Source organism: Rhincodon typus, chromosome 11 (assembly GCF_021869965.1).
Source record: "Rhincodon typus isolate 14 chromosome 11, sRhiTyp1.1, whole genome shotgun sequence".
Lineage (NCBI taxonomy): Eukaryota > Metazoa > Chordata > Chondrichthyes > Orectolobiformes > Rhincodontidae > Rhincodon > Rhincodon typus.
In genome coordinates, this window is record NC_063342.1 from 23,942,455 (window position 1) to 23,962,040 (window position 19,586).

General features: G+C 40.1%; 1 protein-coding gene across 2 annotated transcripts in view; it reads right to left on the minus strand.

The window, feature by feature from the left end:
• epha3 (eph receptor A3) overlaps positions 1-19,586 on the minus strand; it is a 236,833-nt gene that overhangs the window by 200,729 nt on the left and 16,518 nt on the right. For both annotated transcript variants that reach the window (XM_048603132.1, XM_048603133.1), the window contains exon 2: positions 16,882-16,946. In XM_048603132.1, the coding sequence (XP_048459089.1) occupies positions 16,882-16,946 (65 nt within the window). The remainder of the gene's footprint in view (positions 1-16,881; positions 16,947-19,586) is intronic.

Consider the following 19,586-nt stretch of genomic DNA (forward strand, 5'->3'; position numbering starts at 1 on the left):
TTAGCAAACTGTGGGATTTTCTTCCCCAGAAAGTGATGGAGGTAGGGTCCTCGAATATTGTCAAGACAGGATTAGACAGATTTTTATGTAACAAGGAAGTCCAAGGGTACTGGGGTAGGCAGGAGATGGAGTACAGGGTAGAATGAGATCAACCATGATCTTATTGAATGCTGATGCTCAAGGGGCCAATGGATCCAGTCAGATTTCTAATATATTATGTTCACATGCAACTCTACAACTGTGAAGTGTACGGCTTTTCCTCCAGGTAAAGTCAAGTTGCAAGAGGATCAGATACAGAAAAGGCTAGTCAAGGCACATTTCTGCACACTTTGAGGGGTTCAGAGGATCAGGAATGCTTGTTGGAGCCCTGCACGGAAAAGTTAAATGTCCCTTACCAAACTTTTCTCCACTGGATAACATACCCAAGACCTGCTGAGGTCCTAGAAACCACAATCCACTCACTAATAGGTAAGAATGAATAAATTCTGCCTCCATAATTACTCACACTGGTTACACACATACCACTCACATTTACTTTTCCTTTTTTAAAACAGCAGCCTTGGTTGTTTTAAAAGTGTTAATTATCACGGACAGGCCACTGCGCATGAGAAATAAATGGCACATACAACAGTCATCCTACCAAAGCTACCATCTGTCACCTAACATTCCATTTAGAGCTGAAAATGAGCATGTATTCTGTTAGTCAGAAGATGATTTGTTGAGAAGCGGACTCATTTTTTTTTGAAGAAAAATTGCAATTACACTGACTGATGTAATTCCAACTCATTGAAAGGGAACAGTTAATGACTACTCAGTGCTCTGAACTATAACTTATTTGGATGCTCTGTAACCTTAACTGAGCCCATCTCTATATCCCATTGAAATTATCCCTCACTATCTGATTTAATTCTGATGTACTTGTAAAATATCTGTTTCTTTAATTAGTAACTGTCTGGATGCTGAAACTTTACTAAATCTTCTACAGTACGTAAAAACATCTAAGGTTGGGAATAGCTCAGTGCTTTCCTTATTTTCAACTACTGTTAAAAGTTCAAGATCCTTCAAGGGCAAGTGATGGTGAATGCAGAAAGGAGGTTTCTCCTGAGTGGTGGTGGTCTATAAAGAGGGGACACATTCTCATAATAAGGGGTTGCCATTTATAAGTGAGATGAGGAATTTCTTCATTCAGAGAGCAATGAATCTTTGGAATCCTGAAAAGAGGTGTGGAAGCTGAATCAGTTCAAGACAGAGATCAATACATTTCTCGGTATTAGTGACATCAAGCCATTATGTAGAACAGTGGAATAGCTCAAGACCAACCTCAAATTCATCTGGATCATCTCCGATACCTCCCTCCCCTTCCTGGACCTCTCCGTCTCCATCTCTGGTGACCGCCTCAACACTGACATCTATTTCAAGCCCACTGACTCCCATAGTTACCTGGACTACATCTTCTTTCACCGCGTCCCCCTCCTGCAAGACCACATAAGAATACATAAATGATCTGGAGGAAGGTATAGATGGTCTGATGAGCAAGTTTACAGATGACACTAAGATTGGTGGAGTAGCAGATAGTGAAGGGGACTGTTGGAGAATGCAGCAGAATATAGATAGATTGGAGAGTTGGGCAGAGAAATGGCAAATGGATTTCAATCCAGGCAAATGCGAGGTGATGCATTTTGGAAGATTCAATTCAAGAGCGAACTATACAGTAAATGGAAAAGCCCTGGGGAAAATTGATGCACAGAGAGATCTGGGTGTTCAGGTCCATTGTACCCTGAAGGTGGCAACACAGGTCAATAGAGTGGTCAAGAAGGCATACTTTCATTCATCGGACGGGGTATTGAGTACAAGAGTTGGCAGGTCATGTTACAGCTGCATAGGACTTTGGTTCGACCACATTTGGAATACTGCGTACAGTTCTGGTCACCACGTTACCAAAAAGATGTGGATGCTTTGGAGAGGGTGCAGAGGAGGTTCACCAGGATGTTGCCTGGTATGGAGGGTGCTAGCTATGAAGAGAGGTTGAGTAGATTAGGATTATTTACATTAGAAAGACGGAGGTTGAGGGGGAACCTGATTGAGGTCTACAAAATCATGAGAGGCATGGACAGGGTGGATAGCAAGAAGCTTTTTCCCAGAGTGGGGGACTCAATTACTTGGGGTCACAATTTCAAGGTGAGAGGGGAAAAGTTTAAGGGAGATATGCGTGGAAAGTTCTCTACGCAGAGGGTGGTGGGTGCCTGGAACACGTTGCCAGCGTAAGTGGTAGAGGCGGGCACGATAGCATCATTTAAGATGTATCTAGACAGATACATGAATGGGCAGGGAGCAGAGGGATACAGATCCTTGGAAAATAGGTGACAGGTTTAGATAGAGGATCTGGATTGGTGCAGGCTTGGAGGGCCGAAGGGCCTGTTCCTGTGCTGTAATTTTCTTTGTTCTTTGTTCTTTGAATGCGATCTCATACTCCCAATTCCTCCACCTCCGCTGGATTTGCTCCCAAGTTGGAGCGTTCCACTCCCAAATATCTCAGACGTCCTCCTATTTCAAGAACCGCAACTTCCCTCCTCCAGGGATCAAAAATGCCCTCAACCGCATCTCTTGCATTTCTGCCCTCATACCCCCTCCCCCAAAAAATATAAAGACTGAATCCCCCTTGTCCTCACATATCACCCCTCCAACATTTGCATCCAATTTATCATTCTCCACCAATTCTATCACCAACAATCCGACCCCACGACCAAAGAGATATTTCCCTCCCCACCCCTATCTGCCTTCCGTAAAGACCACTCTCTCCACAACTCCCTCATCCGCTCCACACTCCCCACTAGCCCGACCACCCCCGGCACCTTTCCCTGCAACCGCAAGAAGTGCTACACCTGCCCTCCCCCCACCTCCATTCAATTCAAAACAAGCTTTTCATATTCAACAGGGGTTCACCTGCACATCTGTCAACGTAGTTTATTGCATCCACTGCTCTCGATGTGGTCTCCTCTATATCGGTGAGACTAAGCACAAACTCAACGACCATTTCATGGAGCATTTGCAGTCTGTACGCAACAAACAACAACACCTTCAGGTCGCCAACCATTTTAACACCCCCTTCCACTCCCTGGGTGACATGTCCATCCTGGGCCTCCTCCAGTGCCACAATGACACTACGCACAAACTGAGGGAGCAACACTTCATATTCCACCTCGGGAGCCTACAGCCCAATGGCCAAAACACGGAATTCACCAGTTTTAAAATCTCTCTACCCCGCAACCCCCAGCCTCATCTCATGTCCAACCCTCCCTCTCATCCCACCTCCTTGACCTTACACAACCTGTCCATCTTCTCTCCCACCTATCCGCCCCACCCATCCCAGTGACCAATACCTACCACTCCCTACCTGCATTCACCTATCACCATCCCACCTACCTTCCCCAGCCCCACCCTTCCTCTCTATTTATTTCTGAGCTCCCTTCTCTCTCCCCATTTCTGAAGAAGGGTCCTGACCCAAAATGTCAGTTTTCCTGCTCCTTTGATGCTGCCTGGCCTGCTGTGTTCCTCCAGCTCCACACTGTGTTGTCTCTGAATGGCCTACTCCTTCTCTCACATTCCTATTAGGCATATGTGTAAAATGTATGTACTCTTTTTAATGAGCACAAGACATTGATGGCCCACTGTGCACTAGTTATTTATTATTTGTGTGATAGAGATATATAGCAACTCCTGATTGGGAGCATGCAGAGTTAGAACAAAAATGAAACTTCCTTTAGATTGTCCAGATAGTCTAACTCAAAGATGGAAGATGATCATTTCTTTGTATATTTCTAGCCGTTTGAAGCAGCTTGTTCTCCTGGAGTAGCCATCCCCTTCCTGCCTTACTTTTTGATGAAGCTTATCATATCAGCTCAGCCTTTCTCCCATGACCTTGACTAAGCTAGATAGTTTGCTACATAGAGAACTGTAGGTTCCAATACTTGGATCTGTCTGAATTAATATCTCTGACATTGCTGAGAAGTAAACACTTCTCATCTAAACCACCACCTCCAGAAAGCATTCCCAAACATGCATACATGATACAAGTTGGAATGTCCCTGGAGTATTCCAGTAACATCCTAAAATTCCTGACTCAGAAAAACGTTTCTTAATAAAAGTTCTAATCCCTAGATCAGCAATTATGGTGAGTTTGTGTAAGATGGTTCAATTATTTCCAAACTAAGGTCAGCTTTGTACTGTGAAACTGAGACATTAGCTTCACCGAGTACTTGTAGGTTTCATTAGTGAGAAAACTTTCATCCTGTCCGTCTGAAGGATCTGAACTCAGGTCCCAGAGGTAGAAACAATTACTTATTGAGGCCACTATTACAAAAACAGCCAATTCAGTTGACAAGGATTTTGCTTTCATCTCGATAGACAGTCATAAATAGAACAAGTTTTGCCAGCTGCTGACAGGACCATGCAGCAATCTACAGCAAGATTCTACAAAGGAGTGAGAAAAAAACTGATCATTAATTGTATTCCTCTGTCAGCTAGAGTCATCACCTTCTGCAATTGGTAATAGCAGACCCTAAATTCAGAAAGACTTCAGATGCAAGAATGACTAATGAACTCATTTGTTCTAGAGTTTGGAGCAATTGTATCATCCTATACTCCATTTTGACAGGACCATTTGGTCTTTCCAATATATTATTTCACAAAAAACATTATCAGAAAATGATTATCTCATGAGGACTCTTTTATAGCACCCCGTAACTTTACCTTTGTACATTCACTGGATAGGTGTCGCTGCTTAGACCAGCATTTATTGCCCATCCCGAACTGCCCATGAGCATTAGAACTTTCTCTATACTACAATTTTTAGCACCAAACTTGAAATCTTGTAAAGGCACCTGCTGCAGGGTTATGGACAATTAAGCTGCAGTATAATATTGTCCAACATACAAATATAAGAAATAAGAGCAGAGCTAGACCATCGACTTCCTCAAGACTGCCCCATCGTCTAATAAGACCAAGGGTAATCTGATTGTGTTTTGAATTCCACTTTTCCACTTGCCATCAATAATCCTTGATTCCCCTGCTTGAAAAAAAACTACATCCATTCTGTTTAAGAATGTTCAATGACGTTGCTTTCACTGCCTTCTGATGCAATGAGTTTAAAGTTGTACAACTCTCAAAAAATAAACTCATAGAATCCCTATCATTCAGCCTAATGAGTCTGCATTGACCCTCCAGAGAGTTCTAGGGCTGTTGTTGGACCTAGTTCTGGGCTAGCCCACAAGAAGAATTCCACATCCACATCCACCTTGCCAACACATTCAGAGACATTCTTTTCTTCAAGGCATCCTATCCTCACAAGTCGATGTGCTCAATCAATCTAGTAAACTTCCTCTGAACTACCTTTTGTTTTCTTTATTCATTCACAGGATGTGGGCGTCGCTGACCAGACAGCATTTGTTGCCCATCCCTAATTGCCCAGAGGGCAGTTAAGAGTCAACCACATTGCTGTGGATCTGGAGACACATGTAGACTAGACCAGGTAGGGATAGCAGTTTCCTTCCCTAAATGACATGAGTGAACCAGATGGGTTTTTCCCAACAGTCAACAATGGGTTCATTGTCATCATTAGATTCATAATTCCTGGTATTTACTGAATTCAAATTCTACCATCTGCCATGGCGAGATTCGAACCCAGGTCTCCAGAACATTATCTGGGTCGCTGGATTAACAGTGCAGCGATAATACCACTAGGCCATTGTCTCTCCATACCTCCAATACATTTAAATCCTTTTGTAAATCAGGGGGCCAAAAATGTACACTGTTTTCAAGATGTGCCTTCAACTAATACCCTGGAAACTGAAACAGAACAGCCTCACTTCCATATCCAACTCTTCTCATAAATCAGGATAACATCCAATTAGCTGCCTTGATCATGTACTGTACCTGCATATTGACTTTTCTTTGACTCATGCTCCAGACCATCAAAATCCTTTTCCAATTCAGAATGCTGTAGTCATTTTCTGTTTAATTAATAGTCTGCTTCTTAAACTTTCCTGTCAAAGTGAACATCACATTTTCCCACATTTACTTCATCTAACAGTTTTTCGCACATTCACTCAATCTCTGTTTGCAACTTTCGTATGTCTTCTTCACAACATAATTTCCTTGACATTACCTGTGAGTTTAGCTACCATGCCTTCACTCCCATCATCTAAGTCATTGATAAAAATTGTAAAAGTTGAGGGCTCAGCACAGATACTCGTAGTGGGAACTACTGTTGTCACATCCTGCCAAACAGGCAAAAGATCCATTTATGCATACTCCCTGGCTGGCTGCCAGAAAACAAACTTCTATCCATGCTGATATACCTATAACATGAGCTTTTAATTTCTGTAATAAATTTGGATTGGGCAGCTTATAAATGCCTTCTGGAAAACCAAGTATAGCACATCCACAGGCTCCCCTTTGTGAACCTTCAATGGATTCCAATAAATCGGTTAAAGGTGATTTTCCTTTGGCTAAACCCTGCTGATTCTTCTTGATTACCTTGAATTTTTCTAAGTGCACGGCAATATCCTCCTTAATGATCAATTCTAATATCTTACCCGTACAGACACCAAGCTAAATTGCCTATAGCTTCCTGTTTTCTGCCTTCCCCCTTTTTTGAATAGAGGTGCAATATTTGCTCCTTTGAAATCAATAGAATCTTTCCTGAATCTAGGGGATTTTGGAAAATTAACACCAATGTATTTGCTAACTTTTTGACAAATTCTTAAGAGCCGAAAATGGACCTGAATCTAAAGATTTGTTAGCCTTCAGCTCTTTTAGTTGTTTAGTATCACATCCCTCACGATTATAATTTCACTAATTTCCTTGCTCCCTTATCCTTCCTGATTTACTCCAATACCAGAATGCATTTTTTTAATCCTCTACAGCGAAGACAGAAGGAAAGTATATGTTCATTTAATCTGCCATTTCTTTGTTATCTTCTATTAATTCCTCATTCTCTCTCTTTAGAGAACAGACACTCACTTTTAAAAGATATGATGGAAAATCTTGCTATCCAGTTTTACAATCCTAGCTAAGTTCCTTTCACGCTCTCGTTTCTTCATCCCGATTAACCTTTTAGTTATTCTCCGCCATTATTTACAATTTGACCAAACATCATTTTAAAGGTGAGAGAGGAGAGATTTAAGGTGAGACAGGAAAAATTAAAAAGGGTCCTGAGGGGCAACTTTTTCACACAGAAGGTGGTGCGTATATGGAATGACCTGCCAGAGGAAGTGATAGATGCAGGTACATCTTCAACATTAAAAGACATTTGGACAGGTACATGGACTGGAAAGGTTTAGAGGTGTATGGGCCAAATGCAGGCAAATGGACTAGTTCAGTTTGGAAAACCTGGTCTGTATGGATGAGTTGGGATGAAGGTCCTGTTTCTGTGCTGTATGACTCTGATCTATCACCTCATCTTTGTACAATTAGTTGCTTTTATTTTCCCTTTAGTTTGAGACTTCCCCTAACCCCTTTAGTATCATAAATGGTGAACTCTCCTTTTAGAAATTTTCAAACATTGACTTTTAGGATCCTGGATATACATTGTTCCCATTTACACTAGTGAGAGATATCGCTTGGGTCCATACAGTACTGTATTACTTGCTATTCACTATCACACTGTAGGATGACACTCCAATGCCCAACTGATGAACACTTCACTTACAGCGATGCCGCTTTCAGGTGGAATGTTAACTGAGGCCCTGTGTGCCCTCTTGAACTGAATGCAAAAAAATCTCATGATATTATTTGAAGAGAAGTGGGACAGTCTTACTAGTGTTTATCCCTCAACTAAAAGAAAACCATCAAGTCATTAACTCATCCCTGTTTAAACATTGAAAATAGAACCAAGAATAGGCCATTCAGCCATTGAGCCTACTCCACTACTTTGTATGATCATGGTTGACCCACTTTCTCAACACCATGCTCACATTCAGTCCCATACCCCTGACACCTTTCATGTTTAGAACTCTATCCATTTCTTTCTTAATTATATTCAGTGACTTGGCCTCCACAGCCTTCTGGGTTAGAAAATTCCAGAGACTTGCCATTTCCTTGCTCCTCATTATCAATTTGTCTGTTTCATACTGTAAGGGGCCTAAATTTGGAGACCAATATAATAATTTGCTGCTGAATTTCCTACAGTGATTACGCTTCAAAAGTACATCATTGGCTGTGAAATGTTTTATGAAAGGTGATATATAAATGCAATTCTTTATGTTTTTCTTTCTCTGTCAAACCGCATTCATTATTAAATATCTCTTTAATCTCAAGTAACATATCATACTGCTTCTGGATAATTGACTTTATATTTGTTACTACAAATAATTACAGTAATTACCATCAGCAATTGGAAAAGTTTCAAATACGGCATGCCCAGTGGCATATCACTTAGTAATAATTTGGCCCAGCAATTACCATCTAGACATATAATCATGAAAGAATATGGTTGGATCATCAGCTAATTTTAAATTATTCTTTAAAGCACACATAAGTACCTGAAAGAGAAAACTATGTATTTGCAAATAATCCCAGAAAGGTACCCTGCAGAAGTTTATTATTGGAGTCTCAGCTCTAATGATTACAGACACCGCATTGTGAAAGACTCCTGTACAGAACACTAAGATATATTTTTAAAACCAAGCTTGTGAAAAAAGGACTGCCCACTGCAGGAATATGGAAAAGTAAGCACCGCAGTATGAAATTGTCAGGCATATCATTATTTCTGTTTATGCTACTGCAAGATATCCATTCAATCCACACGATGCTGACTAAGCTCACAAGTAAAATGAGTTATAGGAGGTACTGTTAACACTTGTCTGCTTCTTCAATGACTGATTTTCACATTCCATCAGTGGCTTCCTTCGGCAGAAGAAAGGTAGACTTCAAATCAATCAGTTGCTAAGCCTAAAACCACATTTACTAAACAGAAATATTTTTCACTTTGGTAAAAAACCGTTGATCTTAGCTTGAAAGGACTCTGCTAAAATGAGCCTGTCTGTCCATGCGTAGTGTCGTAATCCAGACTGACAATTGATACAAGTTCTAGATAAAACAACGTGGTAACTTACTCAAGTGACAACTGTATGAAATACAAGCTTGTGGTGTGAAACATAGCATAGTGCAAAGATGTACAAAACATGTTCAAACAAAGCTAATGTAAGTTAAATGAAAATAGTAAAGACTGGATATCCTCTTGACTTTATGCGCATGGCTGAAATCGTGAGGGGGGCAATGTTAGAACTGGACAGAAGGAGGAAGAGTGAAAAAACTAAAAAGGAGAGGACAGTGGTAACAGATTACAACGAGATGTATTTGGGAAAAAATTTGTTAAATCCTGAAATGAGCGCAGTATCACAATGCATGACCAACCTGTGCTGCATGCATCTGCTGCAGGCAGCACCCAAGCATTGTACTGTCTATTCATTTAATGCATGCAGAGTGCAGCCAATGGTACTGCGTGACTGCACATCTGAGCACAGGGTGCAAAATTGAACCAGTAGATGATCTCATGTTAGACAGCACTATGAAGCTAGAGGTAATACTTAAAGGCAGTCTACAGTTACAAAAACGGGACAGATATTTAGGTCATACCAGATACTGGAAGCTATTCCAAATGCCATGTTGATACAGCAATGGCAGATTCTCTAATGCAACACTGAAAGTCTTGTGACAGATGTTGGACAGGGGAAGTGGTTCTCCATCCACAGAAGGACATGAAGATCCTCAAACAAATCCTGAGCATACAGTCAATCAGAGAGCTATGCAGGTCAATGCCAGTAATTTAAGACACATGGACCTGGATACATTGTCAAAAGAAGTCCAATGACCCCACAAGGGTGGTCAAGGTCAATTAAATCATCTTGAAATGGTATTTCTCAGCAATTACACCACCAATCTCATGTTCTACAAAATGCATCACACCCCTACCACTAACTACCAACAATTTCTATCAATCTTAATTCATTCCCAAAATCCATAGTTTCACCTCATACTTGCACAACATTGCTGCAAGTTACACACCCATATCTCAAAGCACACACACAAACTGCTGTCTTTTAATAATGATAGGCATATCATCCAAACATGTTGCACCACATTCACCACACTCTCAGACTTTCCCTACTTTTGCAGGACCTGGTGGCTGTGGGGTGTTTTACTAAGCTCTTTGTCCACCTACCTGCCACTTCAATGATTTGATTTACCTCCAGGTCTTTTTGTTTCATCATCACCTTTGGAATTGTATGCTTTAGGTATTATTGGTTTTGCTCATTCTTCCCAATGAAATGTATCACTTCATACTACTTCACATTAAATTTCATCTGCCCCATGTCTGTTATTCTGCCAAAGAAAACAGGATTGTAACAGACTCAAGTCCACACTTTTATACGAGAGCTTTATTTCTGTTAGCCGCACTCCATAAAATTCACAGCCACTGCTGTTCAGGTGTGTTATTACATGTCTCTGGAGTAGGTAGGATTTGAACCTTGGGCCTCCTGCCTCAAAGGCAAAGAAATTACTACTGCACCACAAGAACATTTAAAGGTGATTTTTTAAGCAAGTTACCACTGAGATTTGAACCCAAGATCTTCTATTTACGAGTCAGGCTTTTCAGTCCTCTAAGCTGTTAGCCACTCAGCCAGCCACTGATTAATAACCCCACATTATTTATACAACAAATTCAAACCCAATTAATTTAGTTAATATTTCCATCACCTGTTCCCTCATTCCATTAGGTCTTAGACATTGCTGCAGACCACATGAAATGATAACATTTCCTGCCTAGTCCACAAACACATTACACACATTTGGTCTCACTACTGTTTGTACATTTCTGGAATAACTTGCCTGGCCTCAGCTAATAAAGGAATATATCCTGTATGACTTTGTAACCTTTTATCTTCCTGCCTTGCTACCTTCGGGATTCTGTGGGTGTGCTCTCCAATGTCCTTCTGTTCTTTTATGTTTGTCAGTATCTTACCATTTATTTTATATCCTCTTTCATGTTTACCCTCTTTAAATTCATTACTTCACACCTTGACAGATTAAATTCCATTTGTCACTTTTCTGTTCCCCCTGACTAGTTCATCGGTCATCCTGGCAGTCTACAGCTTACTTCTTCATTACCAACCATACAGGCAATTTTTGTATCATCTCAAACATTTCAATTGTGTACTATACATTTAAGTGTAAACCATTTATACATGACATGAACAGCGAGGATCTTTCTATCTGATCAAACCCCTTTCACTCAAACTGAACCATATTGTTCAAATCTTCAATGTGGTATTTCACCCCAAGTTGGATCTTTAAATTCTTCACCTTGTCCAGCAATTTAATCCATTGTTTCTGCCCCTACCAATACACACCCATACCCTTTCCTCACTTAAGCTTCCACTATGTCTGTTACTGGTCTTCATTTTTAACTTTTCTGTGAGGCATTTGTCATTGGTCTCTCAACTTTTATCCTTGCCCATTGTACTGCCCCTGCAAATCTTTCAGCATTCAAACTTGTGACCTTGGAAATTCACCATGGCTTTGCACCTGCTTAATACTGAAACTTTATATAGCATTATACGCCAGATCTATAAATTTCTGGTTTCGTCACGTTCCAATTTTTCAACTCCAACACCCGTGGAACTGTTTTCAATTGCCTCAGCTGCTCTCTTTCAAAATCCTTTCTCTAAGTCCTCCACTTCACCCTTTGGTTTCCAATCGTCCTTAAAATCTAATTTTCCATTAATCTTTTGCTCACCACTCTGTTTCGGCTTAGCACCTGTTTTTCATTGAATAACTGAATTTGATAAACTGTACTCTATTCATCCCCACCCCATTAGAATAAACAGATAAGGGAAGACCAATGGGTGTTAATGTGCATATGCGCAACATAATGGTCAATGATAAAGGAAATATCCAATATCACAACGAGGTGTAATTTAGCGAGGATAAAAAAAAATACAGGTATGATTATTGATCATTTACTGAAAGGTTCCAGGCAGTGCTAAGCTCAGATCAATAGAGTTAATCAAATACAAGAAGCCATCAAGGTTATTCTAACCTTGTATTGATTTCTGGTGAGGATACATCTGGAATACTGCAAGCAGTATTCAATATGCTAAGATCAACAGATCATTTATGATTTAAAGTTGCCTTGGAAAAGGGGACTGAGAAGATCCTATGCCTTAAGGATCTGAAAAATTAGGCAAGACTTTCGGATGTATTTTCATTGAAGGAAAGATCGCAATTAGGGAGGTAACCCAGGTCTATAAATTATTTTTTGTCATTTGTTTAGACACAAGTTGAATTAATTGATTTGGATTATCTATACAGAATTAAATAAGATAGATTTTAAATCTAGGAAGATTCAAATAGAATGCTTTCCACACAAACCCCATCTCCCCACTGGTTGTCCACCATCGACAAGGCACAAGTTAAGAATGTGAAAAAGTATTTCTCACTTTCCTAGATAAGTGCAGCTCCAACAACACTCAAGAAGCTCAAGACCATCCAAGACAAAATAGCCTGGTTTATTGTCTGCCCAACTAACATCTTCAACATTTACTCCTTTCATCACAAATGCACAGTAGCAGCAGTGTATACCAGTTACAAGATTATTTGCCAAGTTTCCTTCAATCTTCCAAAACCTCAATCTCTCCCATATAGAAAAATAAGGGTTGCAGATACATGGGCCACTACCACCTGAATGGTCCCCACCAAGCCACACATCATCCTGACTTGGAAGCATATCACCATTCCTTCACTTTGCCGGATCCAAATTCTGGAACTCCAGCCCTAGCATCAATGTGGATGTCCTACAACAAAAGGACTGCAACAGTTCAAGAAGGTAACTCATCACCACCTTCTTCAGGGCGACTAGGGATGAGCAATAAATGCTGACCCAGATAGTGACACCCACATTCCATGAATGGATAGAAAAATACTCTGTCAAAGAAATAAGCCTCCATCAAAAATAGCACCTTCTAACCGAATCTGGCAAATTCTGCTGGGAAAAATTAGAACATTTGAAAGGTATTTGGATGGATACATGAATAGGAACAGTTCAGAGGGATTTGGGCCAAATGCTGGCAAATGGATTTAGATTAAAATAGAGTATCTGGTCAGCATGGATGAGTTTGACCGAAGGGTCTGTTTCTGTGCTGTACATCTCTGACAACTGGACTGAAGATTATGAAGGTAGGCACAGATAGTGCTGAGCTCATATACTATAGTCAGGGGCAATTGGCTTCAGTTTTGTGAGGATAGGCCAAATTGGAAAGGACACATTTCAGACAAACAAGACAAAAGTTAACTGCTTGTAATGGAGTTTGACTGTGTCTGATGCTTAGTTATTTTGTCAGGATCCTTAAACACCAGCTAGATTGACAGGTTTGGTTTCCATTCAGTAATGTGAGATACTCCAAAGCAAGCCTCATTCTAGGTGGAAGACTGCAGCTATAATAGCGTGCCTGCCAAGGGCTAGGGGCTCCGATCCTTCAGCCCAGGTCGATGCCTGGCTTTGGAGGGAGAGACAACGAGAGCTCAGTCCTCTGACCTGGAATTATGTCAGGTGGAGTTACATGCTAGTTGAAAAGGAGGAGCATGGAATCTGTTTCTTGGCATTATAACGCAATGTAAGAGGATTGGCTTTGGGTACCCAGGTGTCAACACTCATGTTCATCTTAGGTCACAAGCATAGAGTCATAGAGCTGTACAGCATAGAAACAGACCCTTCGGTTCAACTCGTCTATGCCGACTAGATATCCTAAATAAATCTAGTCCCATTTGCCAGCATTTGGCTCATTTCCCTCTAAATCCTTCATATTCATATACCCGTTCAGCTGTCCTTTAAATGTTGTAATTGTACCAGCCTCCACCACTTCCTCTGGCAGCTCATTCCATACACGCGCCACCCTCTGGATGAAAATGTTGCCCTTCAGGTCCTCTTTAAATCTTACCCCTCTCACCTTAAACCTGTGCCTTCTAGTTTTGGACTCCCCCAACCCGGGGAAAAGACCTTGTCTATTCACCCTATCCATGCCCCTCATGATTTTATAAATCTCTACAAGGTCACCTCTCAGCCTCTGATGCTGCAGGGAAAATAGCCTCAGCATATTCAGCCTTTTCCTATAGCTCAAACCCTCCAACCTTGGCAACATCTTTGTAAATCTATTTTGAACCCTTTCAAGTTTCACAATATACTTCCTATAGCAAGGAGACGAGAATTGCATGCAGTTTTCCAAAAGTGGTCTAACCAATGTCCTGTACAGCCGCAAGCTGACCTCCCAACTCTTATACTCAGTGCACTGACCAATAAAGGCAAGCATACCAAATGCCATCTTCACTATCCTATCTACCTGTGACTCAACTTTCAAGGAACTGTGAACCTGCACTCCAAGGTCTCTTTGTTCAGAAACATTCCCCAGGACCTTACCATTAAATGCATAAGTCCTGCCCTGATTTGTCTTTCCAAAATGCAGCACCTCACATTTATCTAAATTAAACTCCATCTGCCACCCATTGGCCCATCTGATCAAGATCCCGTGGTACTCTGAGGTAACCTTCTTTGCTATCCACTACACCTCCAATTTTGGCGTCATTGCAACCTTACTAACCATACTTCCAATATTCACATCCAAATCATTTACACTTTGCTCTTTTCCGAAGCTGTTTTTCCCTCGTTTCAGCTGTTGAGTTTCCACAAAGCCTTGGAAACCCGCTTGGCCAGGGTTAAACCTGCAGGCTAAATTTAACATTGCTAGTCTTATTGTAATATTAAATAGCCATCTCTTCTTTGTGTGGATTGGCTGCCTACTCCTTCCATCCCTGTTAAATCTGAAAAGGGGCAGTTGAGGTCATTTTAAGATTGTAAAAACGTTAATATCTCACTTGATCCTAACACATTATTTTTTGTGGGGGAGGATGGGGGTGTGGGGTCAATTCATCCTAAATGATTGCAGTTTATTTCAAAGAAAATCAAAATCAAAAGTGACTTACAAGGACTTTCCACTCATTATTACCCATTCTGCAATATTCTGCTAAGACTTGTCCCATTGTGAGAATTGCTTTTTGGCTGAGTTTGTTTTCACTTCCAATTTTTTTGAACAAAAACTTAGCTGTGAAAACCACATCAGTATTGATTCAAGCTTTGGTTAGAGATTAAAATATCAAGTGTGGGTAATGGTCTGTAATTACATGGTATTTTCAGAAATGGTCAAGACTGTGATTTGTTGAACACTTCATGCTGCCATTATTCCTAAATTAAAATGGTCTGTGTATGTGTTAGATTATGGCTTACAGTGATAGAAGCCAAATTGAGGATGATACAGAATTGTCTGGGAAATGGTCCAGGTATGATATTTTGGGAAATGGTTGTGTTGCTTTTTACCATTATTACATCCCTTCGATGACAAAACTATTTGAATTTACAGCAACAAATCTTCATATTTATAATTTTATATTACGTTATTTGATACAAATCATATTTCTGCTTGGCATGTTTGCTAGACCCTATAAAACATGAAGATTTACGACAGACTGTTATAGATGATGCACATGCCATGCCAGTTAAATGTATGTGAAATACGTGCATGTGGGAGACAAATGGTACTATATGAACTAAATAAGGACTAAACTCAAGGAACAGATGGAGGATATATCCAAATCCAGACAGCGTAGTCTCTAAATGGGTATGAGTATAAATAGGTTCATTTAAAACACTTAGTAAAAGATTTAAACAGCTTCAAGCTGAAGCATAGATTGTTTCTGCTTAACTACTTTAAACTTTGCTACATGTGTTAAGTGGATTGAAGGAAATACCTAACAGTTCTGATGTGAAAGCCAGAAACTTTTTCCCATATTTATACTACTCTCCATTTCTGAAGTTGCCACTTATTTGGAATATAAAATCACCTGTTAGCACCCTGTCCATTTTAGCAATTTATCATGCATAATCTATTCTTACATTATCCTACACAAGCACACTTTCCAGATGGGTCATTGGATAAAGACCAAGCGGTTGGTCTCATTGATGATTTATCCCTTTCTCAGCCTAATTTTGATGCTCAATATAGATATTTTCTATTCAATCTGTTCAGGGACATCATTACACACCTCTGGAGTAGGTGGTCTTAAATCTGGGCCGTCCTGGCTCATAGGTAGGAACACTACCACTGTGCCACAAGATCCCCCTGCCCACTCTAATTGACAATGTATGTCTCCAGCAGGCAGGGCTCCCTGCCAGAGATATGAATTCAGAAAACCACCCCTTATATTTACTTGATGTGAGGAAAGCCTGATTGGGGTGGAGCAGGAAGAGAAATCATTCTACTGAAGGAAAATAGTGTAAAATGGACATCAGATTGGTTGTTTATTATGCATTCTACCCAATTATCCCAGGTACCAGATCACTAGTTCATTATCCCCCACGGTTAAAGTGATTCCCCCGAACTTTGGTTTTATTATTTAAAAGGATTGTTCATTTAGGATCAAATGGACCACTTGCAGTTTAACACAATCTGTTGTCAACACTTACAGTTCCAGTGGCCTGTCTGCAATTTCAGTTTGCATTGAGCCAAATGAAAGATTGAAGCATGTATTTACAAAGAAAGAAGTAATTAATCTGAAGATACAGGCACGAGATACAATGCTGTTTATATTTTGAACATAGAAGTTGTTTCAAGCAGAAACATTCAGTATCATTAAACCTTAACTTATAAGTGTATGCTTCTAAATAGCATAGTTTTGCTGCCACTTTTCTGCCATAGCCTTCAACCCATCTTTCAGTGAAGTCAAAAACAGGACCGGTTATGTACATTTTGCAGGTTGCAGTTCTGCACTTACCCCATGTATCGGATAAGATATCCATCCCAGCTCTCCTTGAACTGCTTTAGAATCCAGGAGGTTAACTGTGGAAACAGAGAACAACTAATAAACAACAAGTCCCACATTTCTTCACCAAACCTTCTTCAGGGTCACAGTCTCTCATGCGATTTAATCAAGACATTCAATTTCAAATAAATGCACATCTGATCAGAGTGCGATTTCCCAACGTAGCAAGTCTTTTCCAATTCATTTCTGCACAGAAGTACTGATATAAGACTTAATATAAATCCCAATTGCAATGTAAACTAATTCCAAAATAAAAAAAAACACATTTTGTAACAATCATGTACTGAATACGACCAAAATACACATCAGTGCTAACTTTGCTGTAGTAGATTTTACGGTACTGGTGGTAGAATTACAATATCTAAAGTAAAAAGTCAAACACATGTTAATCAAGTACTACTGACAGACATGCCTTCAACTAGTGAGGCACTGAGATCTAGAACTGAAACCCTAACTTATATTACTTCGCTGTCCTCCTTTAACACACTCAGTAAAATTCACCTCCTTGACAAAACCTTTGTCCTTCTGCCCTCGTACCTGTTTTTGTGGCTCAGTGTCAAATTGTATTTGGCAATACTCCTGTGAAATGTCTTGCATTTTTGTGAAGTGTTTTTATTGTTGTATTGATGGGCTCTCAAATTCTCCTTGAACCTCAACTGTGGAACTGCTTACTTATCTCAATGTTAAATATGCCTATTGTTTGGGGTTGTCAAATTTAATTTGTTTTTGTCAGAGATTATATGGTACAATTGAATCTTGAGAAATACACAATTAATTTGTCATGAAATGTGATTCTTGGCTCAGAATGAGAGAAATGTATTATCACGGTTGAACAAAAATTGTTCTGTCACCTGTTTAAGTGCAACAGTTTTAAAACAGATATGTTTGCTTTTGATGTTTATGATTATGTGAAAATTCAGTGCACTGGACTGCTCCTGTGAATAGGGAGTGTATTGATACTGCACGTTTGCATGAAGAAAAATATGTATTCACATATTCATAACATCGTCAGATCATCTCAGAATGCCTTATAGTTAAATAACTGCTTCGGAAGTTCTTTTGTCATGTATTACAGATAACCTGACCCTACAAAGAGCAAATGAATAATTGACCAATTATTTCATTTGTACCAATATTGAATAGTGAGAGGTTGCCAAGACACCAAGAAAGCTCACTTTTTGAATAGGGCCCAAAATCCTTGGCATCTTTTACAGCTGGTATTGGCTTAACACCTGAAAGATCATTCCCAAGAAGGCAGTATTCCCTTAGTTCTGCACGGAGGTTAAAGTTATGTGTTCAAAATCCACTAGTTCTGGAATCACTGAGGTGGGAAAGGAGCCTTCGACTTGGATGGCTCAGTGAAATAGATGATAATGAATTTTATTAGAGAAAAGAAATTAGGCGGAATGCAGAATGCAGAATGCTCAGCTGATTCATAATCATCCATTAGGTACAATTTTTCAAAACCAAGTTCACTCTTCAATTTGAACTTTGTTACCCAGAAGCGAAAGTAATTGGAGTACAGATATCGCTGGAGAATGTACGATGCATGTCAAATTCAGTGACAGGGGTGAGCAAATACTTATCCCAGTGATCTACTCCAAATTACTCCCAACCCCTTAGTTAAGTTGAAATTGCAGTCAGCCTCCTGAAGTCTCTTCAGTGTTGCCCCATTAGTCTGTGATTTTCTCGTTAAATTCTAACACCTTTTTACTCCATTATTCAAGCCACACTTTCGCAGGTTTTATTGAATCATCACCGCCATCACAGATTAGAACATCTGTTCAAAGGACTTGCCATAGCGCTAGTTTAACAGTTATGTCTGCAACCAGAGAATATTTATTTCCTTGCATTGATACTTTAGCTCTGGTAGAGAAAGAGACAATTCTACATATGTGTGATAGTGACTGTGGTCAAAATTTTCTGGCTGTAATTCAACTGATGAAACAAATGGATTGTTAAACTACAGGACTAACGGCCTCTAAATATCAGGATATAACATGATGAATGACAGTTCTTGACATCCTCCACAGCAGCTGTTATTTTATATAATGGTATGCATTAACTATGATTCTGAAGTGCAAATGGAAACAGTAACACATAACGTTACTGTGCTGATGTGTAGGCAGAAGGATGTAAGGAAACTGCAATGAACAGTTAACAGCAAAGCTGCAAGACTCAGGAAAGCATTAAACCACAGCTTGTGACATCCATTAAACAGCAGATTTATTTGATCCATAGGAGGTTACAACAGTCTACTTTTGATGAGGAATCTTAGCTGTGATATGCAACAGTAGGCACTCATTAATAGGCCAAGATAAAGGCCCAATTTAAAATTGAGACTGCAGTCTTTCTCTGGTGGTTGTTGGATTAGGGCCAGGGGTGGGGGTTGGTGGGGGTAGGGTACCACTGAAGGGGATGGAGTGGCAACAGATAGAAGAACATTTCAACCTCATTAGCATGAGCACCAGGAGATAGTAACTTCATGTTTTAACTCCACCTCATCTGTTATTCCCACTCAAAAACCCATAGAGAGCAGAATGTTACAGAACGAGAGACCATCAAAGGGGCTGAATGAATGGCTGATGACATTAAAGTCATTAGTTGGGACAGGTGGCTGAGTCAAGGATGACCTATGTTTTCCCTCTCAGATTCAG